At 53.8% G+C, this 15,983-nt stretch overlaps 1 protein-coding gene across 1 annotated transcript in view; it reads left to right on the top strand.

Moving 5' to 3' along the window:
- Positions 1-223: 223 nt before the first annotated feature.
- The window catches only part of LOC311122455 (zinc finger CCHC domain-containing protein 24-like), a gene marked incomplete at both ends in the record, with an annotated part of 48,057 nt that continues 32,297 nt past the window's right edge, over positions 224-15,983 (top strand). The window contains 2 exons of the mRNA XM_084196809.1: positions 224-463; positions 9,388-9,588. Of these exons, the coding sequence (XP_084052935.1) occupies positions 224-463; positions 9,388-9,588 (441 nt within the window). The remainder of the gene's footprint in view (positions 464-9,387; positions 9,589-15,983) is intronic.

The raw sequence follows: 15,983 nt of genomic DNA, 5'->3' as shown, positions 1-15,983 counted from the left end.
ATGCCTTCACCACGGTTCTCCCGTGACCATAAACCAGGGATTGGAGTCCCATAGAGCTCTTTGAGGTGAACGCAAGGATTTACATTTTTTATCAGCTTGAAGAGGTCGAATGATTTAAAAAAAAAACATATATATATTTAGGTGATTTGGTTGGGCTTCTGCAGAAATAACGGTGGAGCTTCAACTCAAGGACGCGCTGTGCGTTCCTTTTCCAAAGATCAACATGATGTCTGCCATAGACACGGGTACCGCTGTGTACCAACCAGCACAACTACTGAACTGGCTCTATACGTCCCTCCATGACACCCACCAGACCAATGCCTTCGATGCGTTCAGACCGGAATCCGAGAGTTCTCCACCCGACCTGAACAACTACAAACAGCCGTGCGCTGCTGCTGTCGACCTGAGCACTGCGCTCAACTCCAACCATCTCAACAACTTCTTGCAACTTCAGAGGAATGAGGTAAACATGTCTTTTTTTTTGTTGATGTATATAATTCCAGATATGTTATTTCCACAAACTGTATCTTGACATGCCAAACAACTTGTATTAAACTTAATCCAACATTGTATTGTTTAATACATGGAACAAACTTGAGACAAAAGCAGGTTTAATAATGTGAGTTACAATGACAATGTTTAATAATTAACATAAAAGCTGCGTATGCCTACCCATTCACTTGGAGCACAAATAGGTTCTTATATGATTTGGTTTGGATTATAATAAATTATTATACTCATCCCATAGGGCTCTAAATCTTTCCTTCCCATTTTCAGCAAGGGTACCAATACAATGTGCCACCACACTGTACAGTAAACCCCTAGCTCCACCACACTGTACAGTAAACCCCTAGCTCCACCCCTAGCTCCACCACACTGTACAGTAAACCCCTAGCTCCACCACACTGTACAGTAAACCCCTAGCTCCACCACACTGTACAGTAAACCTCTAGCTCCACCACACTGTACAGTAAACCCCTAGCTCCACCACACTGTACAGTAAACCCCTAGCTCCACCCCTAGCTCCACCACACTGTACAGTAAACCTCTAGCTCCACCACACTGTACAGTAAACCCCTAGCTCCACCACACTGTACAGTAAACCCCTAGCTCCACCCCTAGCTCCACCACACTGTACAGTAAACCCCTAGCTCCACCACACTGTACAGTAAACCCTTAGCTCCACCACACTGTACAGTAAACCCCTAGCTCCACCACACTGTACAGTAAACCCCTAGCTCCACCACACTGTACAGTAAACCCCTAGCTCCACCACACTGTACAGTAAACCCCTAGCTCCACCACACTGTACAGTAAACCCCTAGCTCCACCACACTGTACAGTAAACCCCTAGCTCCACCACACTGTACAGTAAACCCCTAGCTCCACCACACTGTACAGTAAACCCCTAGCTCCACCACACTGTACAGTAAACCCCTAGCTCCACCACACTGTACAGTAAACCTCTAGCTCCACCACACTGTACAGTAAACCCCTAGCTCCACCACTAGCTCCACCACACTGTACAGTAAACCCCTAGCTCCACCACACTGTACAGTAAACCCCTAGCTCCACCACTAGCTCCACCACACTGTACAGTGAACCCCTAGCTCCACCACACTGTACAGTAAACCCCTAGCTCCACCCCTAGCTCCACCACACTGTACAGTAAACCTCTAGCTCCACCACACTGTACAGTAAACCCCTAGCTCCACCACACTGTACAGTAAACCCCTAGCTCCACCTCACTGTACAGTAAACCCCTAGCTCCACCCCTAGCTCCACCACACTGTACAGTAAACCCCTAGCTCCACCACACTGTACAGTAAACCCCTAGCTCCACCACACTGTACAGTAAACCTCTAGCTCCACCACACTGTACAGTAAACCCCTAGCTCCACCACTAGCTCCACCACACTGTACAGTAAACCCCTAGCTCCACCACACTGTACAGTAAACCCCTAGCTCCACCACTAGCTCCACCACACTGTACAGTAAACCCCTAGCTCCACCACACTGTACAGTAAACCTCTAGCTCCACCACACTGTACAGTAAACCCCTAGCTCCACCACACTGTACAGTAAACCCCTAGCTCCACCACCCTGTACAGTAAACCCCTAGCTCCACCACACTGTACAGTAAACCTCTAGCTCCACCACCCTGTACAGTAAACCCCTAGCTCCACCACACTGAACAGTAAACCCCTAGCTCCACCACACTGTACAGTAAACCCCTAGCTCCACCACCCTGTACAGTAAACCTCTAGCTCCACCACACTGTACAGTAAACCCCTAGCTCCACCACACTGAACAGTAAACCCCTAGCTCCACCACACTGTACAGTAAACCTCTAGCTCCACCACACTGTACAGTAAACCCCTAGCTCCACCACACTGTACAGTAAACCCCTAGCTCCACCACACTGTACAGTAAACCCCTAGCTCCACCACCCTGTACAGTAAACCTCTAGCTCCACCACACTGTACAGTAAACCCCTAGCTCCACCACACTGTACAGTAAACCCCTAGCTCCACCACCCTGTACAGTAAACCCCTAGCTCCACCACACTGTACAGTAAACCCCTAGCTCCACCACACTGTACAGTAAACCCCTAGCTCCACCACACTGTACAGTAAACCCCTAGCTCCACCACACTGTACAGTAAACCCCTAGCTCCACCACACTGTACAGTAAACCCCTAGCTCCACCACACTGTCCAGTAAACCTCTAGCTCCACCACACTGTACAGTAAACCCCTAGCTCCACCTCACTGTACAGTAAACCCCTAGCTCCACCTCACTGTACAGTAAACCCCTAGCTCCACCACACTGTACAGTAAACCCCTAGCTCAACCACACTGTACAGTAAACCCCTAGCTCCACCACACTGTACAGTAAACCCATAACTCCACCACACTGTACAGTAAACCCCTAGCTCCACCACACTGTACAGTAAACCCCTAGCTCCTCCACACTGTACAGTAAACCCCTAGCTCCACCACACTACAGTAAACCCCTAGCTCCACCACACTGTACAGTAAACCCCTAGCTCCACCACACTGTACAGTAAACCCCTAGCTCCACCACACTGTACAGTAAACCCCTAGCTCCACCACTAGCTCCACCACACTGTACAGTAAACCCCTAGCTCCACCACACTGTACAGTAAACCCCTAGCTCCACCACACTGTACAGTAAACCCCTAGCTCCACCACACTGTACAGTAAACCCCTAGCTCCACCACACTGTACAGTAAACCCTTAGCTCCACCACACTGTACAGTAAACCCCTAGCTCCACCACACTGTACAGTAAACCCCTAGCTCCACCACACTGTACAGTAAACCCTTAGCTCCACCACACTGTACAGTAAACCCCTAGCTCCACCACACTGTACAGTAAACCCCTAGCTCCTCCACACTGTACAGTAAACCCCTAGCTCCACCACACTACAGTAAACCCCTAGCTCCACCACACTGTACAGTAAACCCCTAGCTCCACCACACTGTACAGTAAACCCCTAGCTCCACCACATTGTACAGTAAACCCCTAGCTCCACCACTAGCTCCACCACACTGTACAGTAAACCCCTAGCTCCACCACCATGTACAGTAAACCTCTAGCTCCACCACACTGTACAGTAAACCCCTAGCTCCACCACACTGTACAGTAAACCCCTAGCTCCACCACACTGTACAGTAAACCCCTAGCTCCACCACACTGTACAGTAAACCCCTAGCTCCACCACACTGTACAGTAAACCCCTAGCTCCACCCCTAGCTCCACCACACTGTACAGTAAACCCCTAGCTCCACCCCTAGCTCCACCACACTGTACAGTAAACCCCTAGCTCCACCACACTGTACAGTAAACCCCTAGCTCCACCACACTGTACAGTAAACCCCTAGCTCCACCCCTAGCTCCACCACACTGTACAGTAAACCCCTAGCTCCACCACACTGTACAGTAAACCCCTAGCTCCACCCCTAGCTCCACCACACTGTACAGTAAACCTCTAGCTCCACCCCTAGCTCCACCACACTGTACAGTAAACCCCTAGCTCCTCCACACTGTACAGTAAACCCCTAGCTCCACCACACTGTACAGTAAACCCCTAGCTCCACCACACTGTACAGTAAACCCCTAGCTCCACCACACTGTACAGTAAACCTCTAGCTCCACCACACTGTACAGTAAACCCCTAGCTCCACCACACTGTACAGTAAACCCCTAGCTCCACCACACTGTACAGTAAACCCCTAGCTCCACCACACTGTACAGTAAACCCCTAGCTCCACCACCCTGTACAGTAAACCTCTAGCTCCACCACACTGTACAGTAAACCCCTAGCTCCACCACACTGTACAGTAAACCCCTAGCTCCACCACACTGTACAGTAAACCCCTAGCTCCACCACACTGTACAGTAAACCCCTAGCTCCACCACACTGTACAGTAAACCCCTAGCTCCACCACACTGTCCAGTAAACCTCTAGCTCCACCACACTGTACAGTAAACCCCTAGCTCCACCACACTGTACAGTAAACCCCTAGCTCCACCACACTGTACAGTAAACCCCTAGCTCCACCACACTGTACAGTAAACCCCTAGCTCCACCACACTGTACAGTAAACCCCTAGCTCCACCACCCTGTACAGTAAACCCCTAGCTCCACCACACTGTACAGTAAACCCCTAGCTCCACCACACTGTACAGTAAACCCCTAGCTCCACCACACTGTACAGTAAACCCCTAGCTCCACCACACTGTACAGTAAACCCCTAGCTCCACCACACTGTACAGTAAACCTCTAGCTCCACCACACTGTACAGTAAACCCCTAGCTCCACCTCACTGTGCAGTAAACCCCTAGCTCCACCCCTAGCTCCACCACACTGTCCAGTAAACCCCTAGCTCCACCCCTAGCTCCACCACACTGTCCAGTAAACCCCTAGCTCCACCACACTGTACAGTAAACCCCTAGCTCCACCACACTGTACAGTAAACCCCTAGCTCCACCACACTGTACAGTAAACCCCTAGCTCCACCCCACTGTACAGTAAACCCCTAGCTCCACCCCTAGCTCCACCACACTGTACAGTAAACCCCTAGCTCCACCACACTGTACAGTAAACCCCTAGCTCCACCCCTAGCTCCACCACACTGTACAGTAAACCTCTAGCTCCACCCCTAGCTCCACCACACTGTACAGTAAACCCCTAGCTCCACCACACTGTACAGTAAACCCCTAGCTCCACCACACTGTACAGTAAACCCCTAGCTCCACCCCTAGCTCCACCACACTGTACAGTAAACCTCTAGCTCCACCACACTGTACAGTAAACCCCTAGCTCCACCACACTGTACAGTAAACCCCTAGCTCCACCACAATGTACAGTAAACCCCTAGCTCCACCACACTGTGCAGTAAACCCCTAGCTCCACCACACTGTCCAGTAAACCCCTAGCTCCACCACACTGTACAGTAAACCCCTAGCTCCACCACACTGTACAGTAAACCCCTAGCTCCACCACACTGTGCAGTAAACCCCTAGCTCCACCACACTGTACAGTAAACCCCTAGCTCCACCCCACTGTACAGTAAACCCCTAGCTCCACCCCTAGCTCCACCACACTGAACAGTAAACCCCTAGCTCCACCACACTGTACAGTAAACCCCTAGCTCCACCACACTGATTGGTGACTGGTGATTAGCTGTATGTAGGCTATGCTACACACTAGGAAAAGAGGGTTCTATGTGGAGTCCTTCAATGGTTCTTTGCAGTTCACAAAATGGTTCTTTGCTCTTTTAGTGACAATTAAAATGCAGGGGCGGTGGCTAATTAGAATGTTGGGGCGTGGTTTGAGCACAGCTCTTTTTGTGCAACGGTGAATGTGAGTGTCATTCCAGTTGATCTAATCTGTTGTGTTATGTCATTACATGTTAAATATGACAATGGCCAGTGATAGTGTCTTGTGAAAGACTCACGTATGGCTTTGTGTCAATTGAGAACTGTTGACTAAATCAGTGGTTCTCAATTCTCTCCTCAGGGCCCCCAGCTATTCCTGAGCTACTACACCTGATTGACATGTTGAATCAACACAATTTTAACAATATATTATGGCTAGCCAGAATTTAAAAAACTCCCGGGATGTTTCTTTAAAAAAGGATCTACAAAGAGGCGTGGCTTATTAGAGGCATGGCTTCAGATAGCTCTTCTTTGCCACCGTGAGAGTAAATGTCATTCCTGTTCATCATGGTAAGTTAACATACTGCAAATATATATTTTGTGCATTTTACACTTCTGTAAGCCTCATTGAAGGTACAATAATGTAAATGTTTGACCTTAACATGTGAGAACTATACAACACAACAGATTAACAGGAATGACATTTACTCTCACGGGTGGCTAGAAATAACTATCTGAAAGCCACGACCCTACTAAACTATGCCTCCAGACTTCTGATCTAACCCACTGGGTCATATCTCAATAACCCAGCACCAATAACCCAACCTTGCTATTTTTTTTCAAGAAAACAACTCAACTAAGTGACCGAACACCTACAACCCAGCAGTTGGGTCAATCAAACAACCCAGCAGTTGGATCAACCAAACAACCCAGCAGTTGGATCAACCAAACAACCCAGCAGTTGGGTCAATCAAACAACCCAGCAGTTGGGTCAATCAAACAACCCAGCAGTTGGATCAACCAAACAACCCAGCAGTTGGATCAACCAAACAACCCAGCAGTTGGGTCAACCAAACAACCCAGCAGTTGGGTCAACCAAACAACCCAGCATTTGGATCAACCAAACAACCCAGCAGTTGGGTCAATCAAACAACCCAGCAGTTGTGTCAACCAAACAACCCAGCAGTTGGATCAACCAAACAACCCAGCATTTGGATCAACCAAACAACCCAGCAGTTGGATCAACCAAACAACCCAGCAGTTGGATCAACCAAACAACCCAGCAGTTGGATCAACCAAACAACCCAGCAGTTGGATCAACCAAACAACCCAGCATTTGGATCAACCAAACAACCCAGCAGTTGGGTCAACCAAACAACCCAGCAGTTGGGTCAACCAAACAACCCAGCAGTTGGATCAACCAAACAACCCAGCAGTTGGGTCAACCAAACAACCCAGCAGTTGGGTCAACCAAACAACCCAGCAGTTGGGTCAACCAAACAACCCAGCAGTTGGGTCAACCAAACAACCCAGCAGTTGGGTCAACCAAACAACCCAGCAGTTGGATCAACCAAACAACCCAGCAGTTGGGTCAACCAAACAACCCAGCAGTTGGATCAACCAAACAACCCAGCAGTTGGGTCAACCAAACAACCCAGCAGTTGGGTCCAGTTGGGTCAACCAAACAACCCAGCAGTTGGGTCCAGTTGGATCAACCAAACAACCCAGCATTTTTTAGAGTGTAGGTCCGACACCGACTCCCCCCGGTCCGAAGAGTACAGTCTGTGTCTCAAATGGCCCCCTATTCCCTAAGTAGTGCACTACTTCTGACCAGGGACCATGTAACTCTAGTGAAAAGTAGTGCACTACATAGGGGACAGGGTGCCATTAAGGGACGTACTGCACGGGGCCTGGTGGTGGTGTTGCTAAACTCAGTTAACTTCTCTCCTCTCAGGAGAAGTCTGAAATATAGAATATAATTAGTCATTTTAGCAGACGCTCTTATCCAGAGCGACTTACAGGAGCAATTAGGGTTAAGTGCCTTGCTCAAGGGCACATCAACAGATTTGTCACCTAGTCGGCTCGGGGATTAGAACCAGCGACCTTTCGGTTACTGGCACAATGCTCTTAACCACTAAGCTACCTGCCGAATAGTGCAGCATGTCAAGGAGGATACCACATTCATCAGACCTGGTGACGAAGAAGCTAGGATTCATTTGGCCTGTGAGATTAGCTTGGCCTCCTGCACCAGGGTAAGGTTATCCCCTATAGAAAGCTAGGCCTCCTGCGCCAGGGTAAGGTTATCCCCTATAGAAAGCTAGGCCTCCTGCGCCAGGGTAAGGTTATCCTCCTGCACCAGGGTAAGGTTATCCCCTATGGAAAGCTAGGCCTCCTGCGCCAGGTTATCCCCTATGGAAAGCTAGGCCTCCTGCGCCAGGGTAAGGTTATCCCCTATAGAAAGCTAGGCCTCCTGCGCCAGGGTAAGGTTATCCTCCTGCACCAGGGTAAGGTTATCCCCTATGGAAAGCTAGGCCTCCTGCGCCAGGTTATCCCCTATGGAAAGCTAGGCCTCCTGACCAGGGTAAGGTTATCCCCTATAGAAAGCTAGGCCTCCTGCACCAGGGTAAGGTTATCCCCTATAGAAAGCTAGGCCTCCTGCACCAGGGTAAGGTTATCCCCTATAGAAAGCTAGGCCTCCTGACCAGGGTAAGGTTATCCCCTATAGAAAGCTAGGCCTCCTGCACCAGGGTAAGGTTATCCCCTATAGAAAGCTAGGCCTCCTGCACCAGGGTAAGGTTATCCCCTATAGAAAGCTAGGCCTCCTGCACCAGGGTAAGGTTATCCCCTATAGAAAGCTAGGCCTCCTGCACCAGGGTAAGGTTATCCCCTATAGAAAGCCAGGCCTCCTGCGCCAGGGTAAGGTTATCCCCTATAGAAAGCTAGGCCTCCTGCGCCAGGGTAAGGTTATCCCCTATAGTTTGAGTATATTTATTTGTCCATCCTTAAGTAGCAGTTATGACAGCCTTATGAGATCAGCCAAAGTAGTGAAGATTAGATTGCCTTGCGTCCTGACATAGTTCCATTCCACAACACATGTTATGTGCAGCCTGTAACAATCTTCACACTGGGACCATAGTCAGTTCTCTTCTCTGGAGCTTAAGACACACTGGTACTGATTGTGTCAACCCAATAGAGGGAATTAGCAAAAGATCTTCAACAAAGGCATCCTGTTCCTCCACGGAAATGGAACTCTTTCTGCTCGTAGACTGAATGACAACGCATTAAAAGAAGGTCTGGTTCTGTTGTGCGGAGTGAGCAGACTAACAAACAGGAACATCTATCAAGTTGTGGTGTCTAATATCCTTTAACATGCTCTAAACCAAGTGTTATTCACTCTTAATGCAGCGTTAGAGACAGGCTCATCTGTAATTGACGTTTTCAGCCAGACTAGTTTCTTTCCCATTAGACTTTGTTATCAATTAAAATCCATGCCCATATTTTACTCAGGGCTCTATTCAATCTGTATCTCAGAATTATCGCTGAAGGTCCGTGTAAAAATGTAAAGGTAATTTTAGATTGAGCGTATGCAGCGTTTACCGTGAATGCAGTCTCCTCAACCACATTGCCTTTGCCAATCACGCGATGAAGCGGATGTTCAGCGCTACGGATTGACTAGAGCTCTCACTGTTTTCTATCCGCAGGCCTTAAACAACAACTTGTATAAAATCTCCACTCCCTACGGCTCGCTCAACAACATCATAGACGGCCTGAGTTCTCCGACAGACCCCTTCTCTGACCTCTCCCTCTCCTCTGAGCCACGCAAACCCAGCAAGCGACCGCCGCCCAACTACCTGTGCCATCTCTGCTTCAACAAAGGACACTACATCAAAGACTGCCCACAGGTGAGCTGGGCACAGCCCCTCCACACACATGAACACGCGCACGTACGCATACACCATCAACGACTGCCCGCAGGTGAGCTGGGCACAGCCCCTCCACACACATGAACACGCGCACGTACACATGCACCATCAAAGACTGCCCACAGGTGAGCCGGGCGTGGCCTAGCCTCAGGTGAGCCGGGCGTGGCCTAGCCTCAGGTGAGCCGGGCGTGGCCCCCCACTGAAGCGAAGCAGCTTCCCCTCTCCTTCTGGCAAAGCTACAGTCCTATGTAAAACATTAACACTATGTACACTAGCCTTTTAGTCATGGATGGAATATGGATGACTTTCACAAGTCTCTGTGAAGTACCTGGTCTGATTTAATAGGAAGGGCTAACATGATTAATCCGTATGCTGTTGAAGCAGCATCCTGCTGTAGCAAGTCAGAGGATAAAACATCACCACTGCTTTTTACGCTACTCAGCTATTGGTCGAACACTCAAAATGCTTGAGTGGCGACCAACAAATGTAGCTGTGGATGAGACTAATAGTCATCTTCAAAATAACTGGAATAAGGCATCAGATTGACATTTTTTAAAACATTTTAGTCATTTTAGCAGACGCTCTTATCCAGAACGACTTACAATTAGTGAGTGCATACGTTTTTCATACTGGCCCCCGGGTTAACCCAGGCTAGCCGACACCCGCGTGGTGTTTTGACAGTGTAACCGTCTTAGAGCTGTCAAAACGGTGAGCGGCTGCTCCCGTGGTCATTGTCACGAAGCCACACCCGTCCCGCCCTCGTCAGAAGTTCAGAAAATGTTGAGGTGTAGATTACATCACATGCCAGTGTTGGAACTTGTAAACACGGCTGCATGGGGTTTCTACTAATGCGACTCGGTGCATCCAATGGAGCCGCTGACACTGTCAAAACAACCCCAGACAGCATGTTTCGGCCAGAGCGAATACGATTGAATCTAGGCCTAGGTCTGATTTGATGGGAAGCGATACAATGATTTATCGATAGGAGGATATATTCATAAGTGTCATGCAGCGTTAGATAAACTAGACATTTAACCTCAAGTTTCAAGTCCTCCGTTAAAGTTAAAGCATAGATGTTTAATGTGAAATGCCATAGTAACATTCTGAATAGCTGCAATCAAACAAAATTAGGCAATAGAGTGTTACAGGAATGGTTTCCTGTTGTTGGGGAAACACTAAACAGATCAGTTGACTTTGGTCCCTATTCAATCAGATCCGCTTTAGCCGAAATCCACATAGCTGATGTTTTGACGTGTCGGAGGGGGAACTGTGTAAGAGCTGTCAAATCCACAAAGGCTCCCGGATTTATACCTAAAGCAGACATTGCCATTGGCTACATGCAGTCACATTGAGAGAAATGTTTACAAGTCCCAACACTGGAATGTGAGATGTGATCTACGCCTCCTCTTTATTTAGTTGAATGATTTATCAATCTGAGAGTCATTATTTCTATATAGCCGTCCCAATCTTGTTCTGAACTTCTAACAATAGATTTGAGGCTCCAATGCAGTTCCTCCTCCGACAACACCAAAACATCCGCTCTACAGGTGTCGGCTATCGCCAGCTAATGCTGGATCTGATTGAATAATAATAATAATAATAATAATAATAATAATAATAATATGCCATTTAGCAGACGCTTCTATCCAAAGAGACTTACAGTCATGCATACAACCTTATTACCAATCTGTTGTTACAACTACCAATAACAGTTACGTAGGTGATTTATGATAGCTGTTCTGTTGTAAGTGCTCACTTATTTTAGCCTTGTTTATACTTGCCACTAACATGCGTCTTTTGTCCTGATCTTGTCCGCATTCCTTTTGTGCCCACATTATCTAAAATATGTTTACACATGGTATTAAAATGTGTCTCATATCCGTCCACCGTGTCCACATTGTGAACAGATTTCTTGATCCCTCCCTGTATGCAAATTAATGGACCGCCATTCTTTCAACAATAGTACTTGTTTATTTTAAGAAAAATTGATACCATAAGTCAATGGTGCCACCTGGCAATGATTTTAGAAGATTGGATACTGATGATTTAAATGGTTTCACGATCCAAATCAGTCTACATTTGTAAACTATCCAGACACAATGCGTGACTGACTACCTCCGGAGGTGGTCAGGATGATCTGATCACAATGAGTCTTTTAATCGTCTACACCTGTCGGAAAATGTGGGCACAATCAGAATGTGGACAAGATTAGAACATGGGCGCTAGAGGCAGGGGGGCGTAAGGCAGGGGGGCGTAAGGTAGGGGGGCGTAAGGCAGGGGGGCGTAAGGTAGGGGGGCGTAAGGCAGGGGGGCGTAAGGCAGGGGGGCGTAAGGTAGGGGGGCGTAAGGCAGGGGGGCGTAAGGCAGGGGGGCGTAAGGCAGGGGGGAGTAAGGTAGGGGGGCGTAAGGCAGGGGGGCGTAAGGCAGGGGGGAGTAAGGCAGGGGGGAGTAAGGTAGGGGGGCGTAAGGCAGGGGGGCGTAAGGCAGGGGGGCGTAAGGCAGGGGGGCTTAAGGCAGGGGGGCGTAAGGTAGGGGGGCGTAAGGCAGGGGGGCGTAAGGCAGGGGGGCGTAAGGCAGGGGGGCGTAAGGCAGGGGGGAGTAAGGTAGGGGGGCGTAAGGCAGGGGGGCGTAAGGCAGGGGGGCGTAAGGCAGGGGGGCGTAAGGCAGGGGGGCGTAAGGTATGGGGGAGTAAGGCAGGGGGGCGTAAGGCAGGGGGGCGTAAGGCAGGGGGGCGTAAGGTAGGGGGGCGTAAGCCAGGGGGGCGTGAGGCAGGGGGGCGTAAGGCAGGGGGGCGTAAGGCAGGGGGGCGTAAGGTAGGGGGGCGTAAGGCAGGGGGGCGTAAGGTAGGGGGGCGTAAGGCAGGGGGGCGTAAGGCAGGGGGGAGTAAGGCAGGGGGGCGTAAGGCAGGGGGGCGTAAGGCAGGGGGGCGTAAGGCAGGGGGGCGTAAGGCAGGGGGGCGTAAGGCAGGGGGGAGTAAGGCAGGGGGGCGTAAGGTAGGGGGGCGTAAGGCAGGGGGGCGTAAGGCAGGGGGGCGTAAGGCAGGGGGGAGTAAGGTAGGGGGGCGTAAAGCAGGGGGGCGTAAGGCAGGGGGGCGTAAGGCAGGGGGGCGTAAGGCAGGGGGGCGTAAGGTAGGGGGGCGTAAGGCAGGGGGGCGTAAGGCAGGGGGGCGTAAGGCAGGGGGGAGTAAGGTAGGGGGGCGTAAGGCAGGGGGGCGTAAGGCAGGGGGGCGTAAGGTAGGGGGGCGTAAGGCAGGGGGGCGTAAGGCAAGGGGGCGTAAGGCAGGGGGGCGTAAGGCAGGGGGGCGTAAGGCAGGGGGGCGTAAGGCAGGGGGGCGTAAGGCAGGGGGGCGTAAGGTATGGGGGCGTAAGGCAGGGGGGCGTAAGGTATGGGGGCGTAAGGCAGGGGGGAGTAAGGTAGGGGGGCGTAAGCCAGGGGGGAGTAAGGTAGGGGGGCGTAAGCCAGGGGGGCGTAAGGCAGGGGGGCGTAAGGTAGGGGGGCGTAAGGCAGGGGGGCATAAGGTAGGGGGGAGTAAGGCAGGGGGGCGTAAGGCAGGGGGGCGTAAGGCAGGGGGGAGTAAGGCAGGGGGGCGTAAGGCAGGGGGGCGTAAGGCAGGGGGGCGTAAGGCAGGGGGGCGTAAGGCAGGGGGGCGTAAGGCAGGGGGGCGTAAGGCAGGGGGGCGTAAGGCAGGGGGGAGTAAGGCAGGGGGGCGTAAGGTAGGGGGGCGTAAGGCAGGGGGGCGTAAGGCAGGGGGGCGTAAGGCAGGGGGGAGTAAGGTAGGGGGGCGTAAAGCAGGGGGGCGTAAGGCAGGGGGGCGTAAGGCAGGGGGGCGTAAGGCAGGGGGGCGTAAGGTAGGGGGGCGTAAGGCAGGGGGGCGTAAGGCAGGGGGGCGTAAGGCGGGGGGGGTGTAAGGTAGGGGGGCGTAAGGCAGGGGGGCGTAAGGCAGGGGGGCGTAAGGTAGGGGGGCTTAAGGTAGGGGGGCGTAAGGCAGGGGGGCGTAAGGCAGGGGGGCGTAAGGTAGGGGGGCGTAAGGCAGGGGGGCGTAAGGCAGGGGGGAGTAAGGCAGGGGGGCGTAAGGCAGGGGGGCGTAAGGTAGGTGGGCGTAAGGCAGGGGGGCGTAAGGCAGGGGGGCGTAAGGCAGGGGGGCGTAAGGCAGGGGGGCGTAAGGCAGGGGGAAGTAAGGCAGGGGGGCGTAAGGCAGGGGGGCGTAAGGCAGGGGGGCGTAAGGCAGGGGGGAGTAAGGTAGGGGGGCGTAAGGCAGGGGGGCGTAAGGCAGGGGGGCGTAAGGTAGGGGGGCGTAAGGCAGGGGGGCGTAAGGCAGGGGGGCGTAAGGCAGGGGGGCGTAAGGCAGGGGGGCTTAAGGCAGGGGGGCGTAAGGCAGGGGGGCGTAAGGTAGGGGGGCGTAAGGCAGGGGGGCGTAAGGCAGGGGGGCGTAAGGCAGGGGGGCTTAAGGCAGGGGGGTGTAAGGTAGGGGGGCGTAAGGCAGGGGGGCGTAAGGCAGGGGGGCGTAAGGCAGGGGGGCGTAAGGTAGGGGGGCGTAAGGTAGGGGGGCGTAAGGTAGGGGGGCGTAAGGCAGGGGGGCGTAAGGTAGGGGGGCGTAAGGTAGGGGGGAGTAAGGCAGGGGGGCGTAAGGTAGGGGGGCGTAAGGCAGGGGGGCGTAAGGCAGGGGGGCGTAAGGCAGGGGGGCGTAAGGCAGGGGGGCGTAAGGCAGGGGGGCGTAAGGTAGGGGGGCTAAGGTAGGGGGGCGTAAGGTAGGGGGGCGTAAGGTAGGGGGGCGTAAGGCAGGGGGGCGTAAGGCAGGGGGGCGTAAGGTAGGGGGGCGTAAGGTAGGGGGGCGTAAGGCAGGGGGGCGTAAGGCAGGGGGGCGTAAGGCAGGGGGGCGTAAGGCAGGGGGGCGTAAGGCAGGGGGAAGTAAGGCAGGGGGGCGTAAGGCAGGGGGGCGTAAGGCAGGGGGGCGTAAGGCAGGGGGGAGTAAGGTAGGGGGGCGTAAGGCAGGGGGGCGTAAGGCAGGGGGGCGTAAGGTAGGGGGGCGTAAGGCAGGGGGGCGTAAGGCAGGGGGGCGTAAGGCAGGGGGGCGTAAGGCAGGGGGGCTTAAGGCAGGGGGGCGTAAGGCAGGGGGGCGTAAGGTAGGGGGGCGTAAGGCAGGGGGGCGTAAGGCAGGGGGGCGTAAGGCAGGGGGGCTTAAGGCAGGGGGGTGTAAGGTAGGGGGGCGTAAGGCAGGGGGGCGTAAGGCAGGGGGGCGTAAGGCAGGGGGGCGTAAGGTAGGGGGGCGTAAGGTAGGGGGGCGTAAGGTAGGGGGGCGTAAGGCAGGGGGGCGTAAGGTAGGGGGGCGTAAGGTAGGGGGGAGTAAGGCAGGGGGGCGTAAGGTAGGGGGGCGTAAGGCAGGGGGGCGTAAGGCAGGGGGGCGTAAGGCAGGGGGGCGTAAGGTAGGGGGGCGTAAGGCAGGGGGGCGTAAGGCAGGGGGGCGTAAGGTAGGGGGGCGTAAGGTAGGGGGGCGTAAGGCAGGGGGGCGTAAGGCAGGGGGGCGTAAGGCAGGGGGGCGTAAGGCAGGGGGGCGTAAGGCAGGGGGAAGTAAGGCAGGGGGGCGTAAGGCAGGGGGGCGTAAGGCAGGGGGGCGTAAGGCAGGGGGGAGTAAGGTAGGGGGGCGTAAGGCAGGGGGGCGTAAGGCAGGGGGGCGTAAGGTAGGGGGGCGTAAGGCAGGGGGGCGTAAGGCAGGGGGGCGTAAGGCAGGGGGGCGTAAGGCAGGGGGGCTTAAGGCAGGGGGGCGTAAGGCAGGGGGGCGTAAGGTAGGGGGGCGTAAGGCAGGGGGGCGTAAGGCAGGGGGGCGTAAGGCAGGGGGGCTTAAGGCAGGGGGGTGTAAGGTAGGGGGGCGTAAGGCAGGGGGGCGTAAGGCAGGGGGGCGTAAGGCAGGGGGGCGTAAGGTAGGGGGGCGTAAGGTAGGGGGGCGTAAGGTAGGGGGGCGTAAGGCAGGGGGGCGTAAGGTAGGGGGGCGTAAGGTAGGGGGGAGTAAGGCAGGGGGGCGTAAGGTAGGGGGGCGTAAGGCAGGGGGGCGTAAGGCAGGGGGGCGTAAGGCAGGGGGGCGTAAGGTAGGGGGGCGTAAGGCAGGGGGGCGTAAGGTAGGGGGGCTAAGGTAGGGGGGCGTAAGGTAGGGGGGCGTAAGGTAGGGGGGCGTAAGGCAGGGGGGCGTAAGGCAGGGGGGCGTAAGGTAGGGGGGCGTAAGGTAGGGGGGCGTAAGGCAGGGGGGCGTAAGGCAGGGGGGCGTAAGGCAGGGGGGAGTAAGGCAGGGGGGCGTAAGGTAGGGGGGCGTAAGGCAGGGGGGCGTAAGGCAGGGGGGCGTAAGGCAGGGGGGAGTAAGGTAGGGGGGCGTAAGGCAGGGG

Source organism: Coregonus lavaretus (assembly GCF_964263955.1).
Source record: "Coregonus lavaretus genome assembly, contig: HAP1_SCAFFOLD_510, whole genome shotgun sequence".
NCBI classification, from domain to species: domain Eukaryota; kingdom Metazoa; phylum Chordata; class Actinopteri; order Salmoniformes; family Salmonidae; genus Coregonus; species Coregonus lavaretus.
Note: the sequence above shows the minus strand (reverse complement) of the source record. Positions and strands in the feature narration are given on the sequence as shown.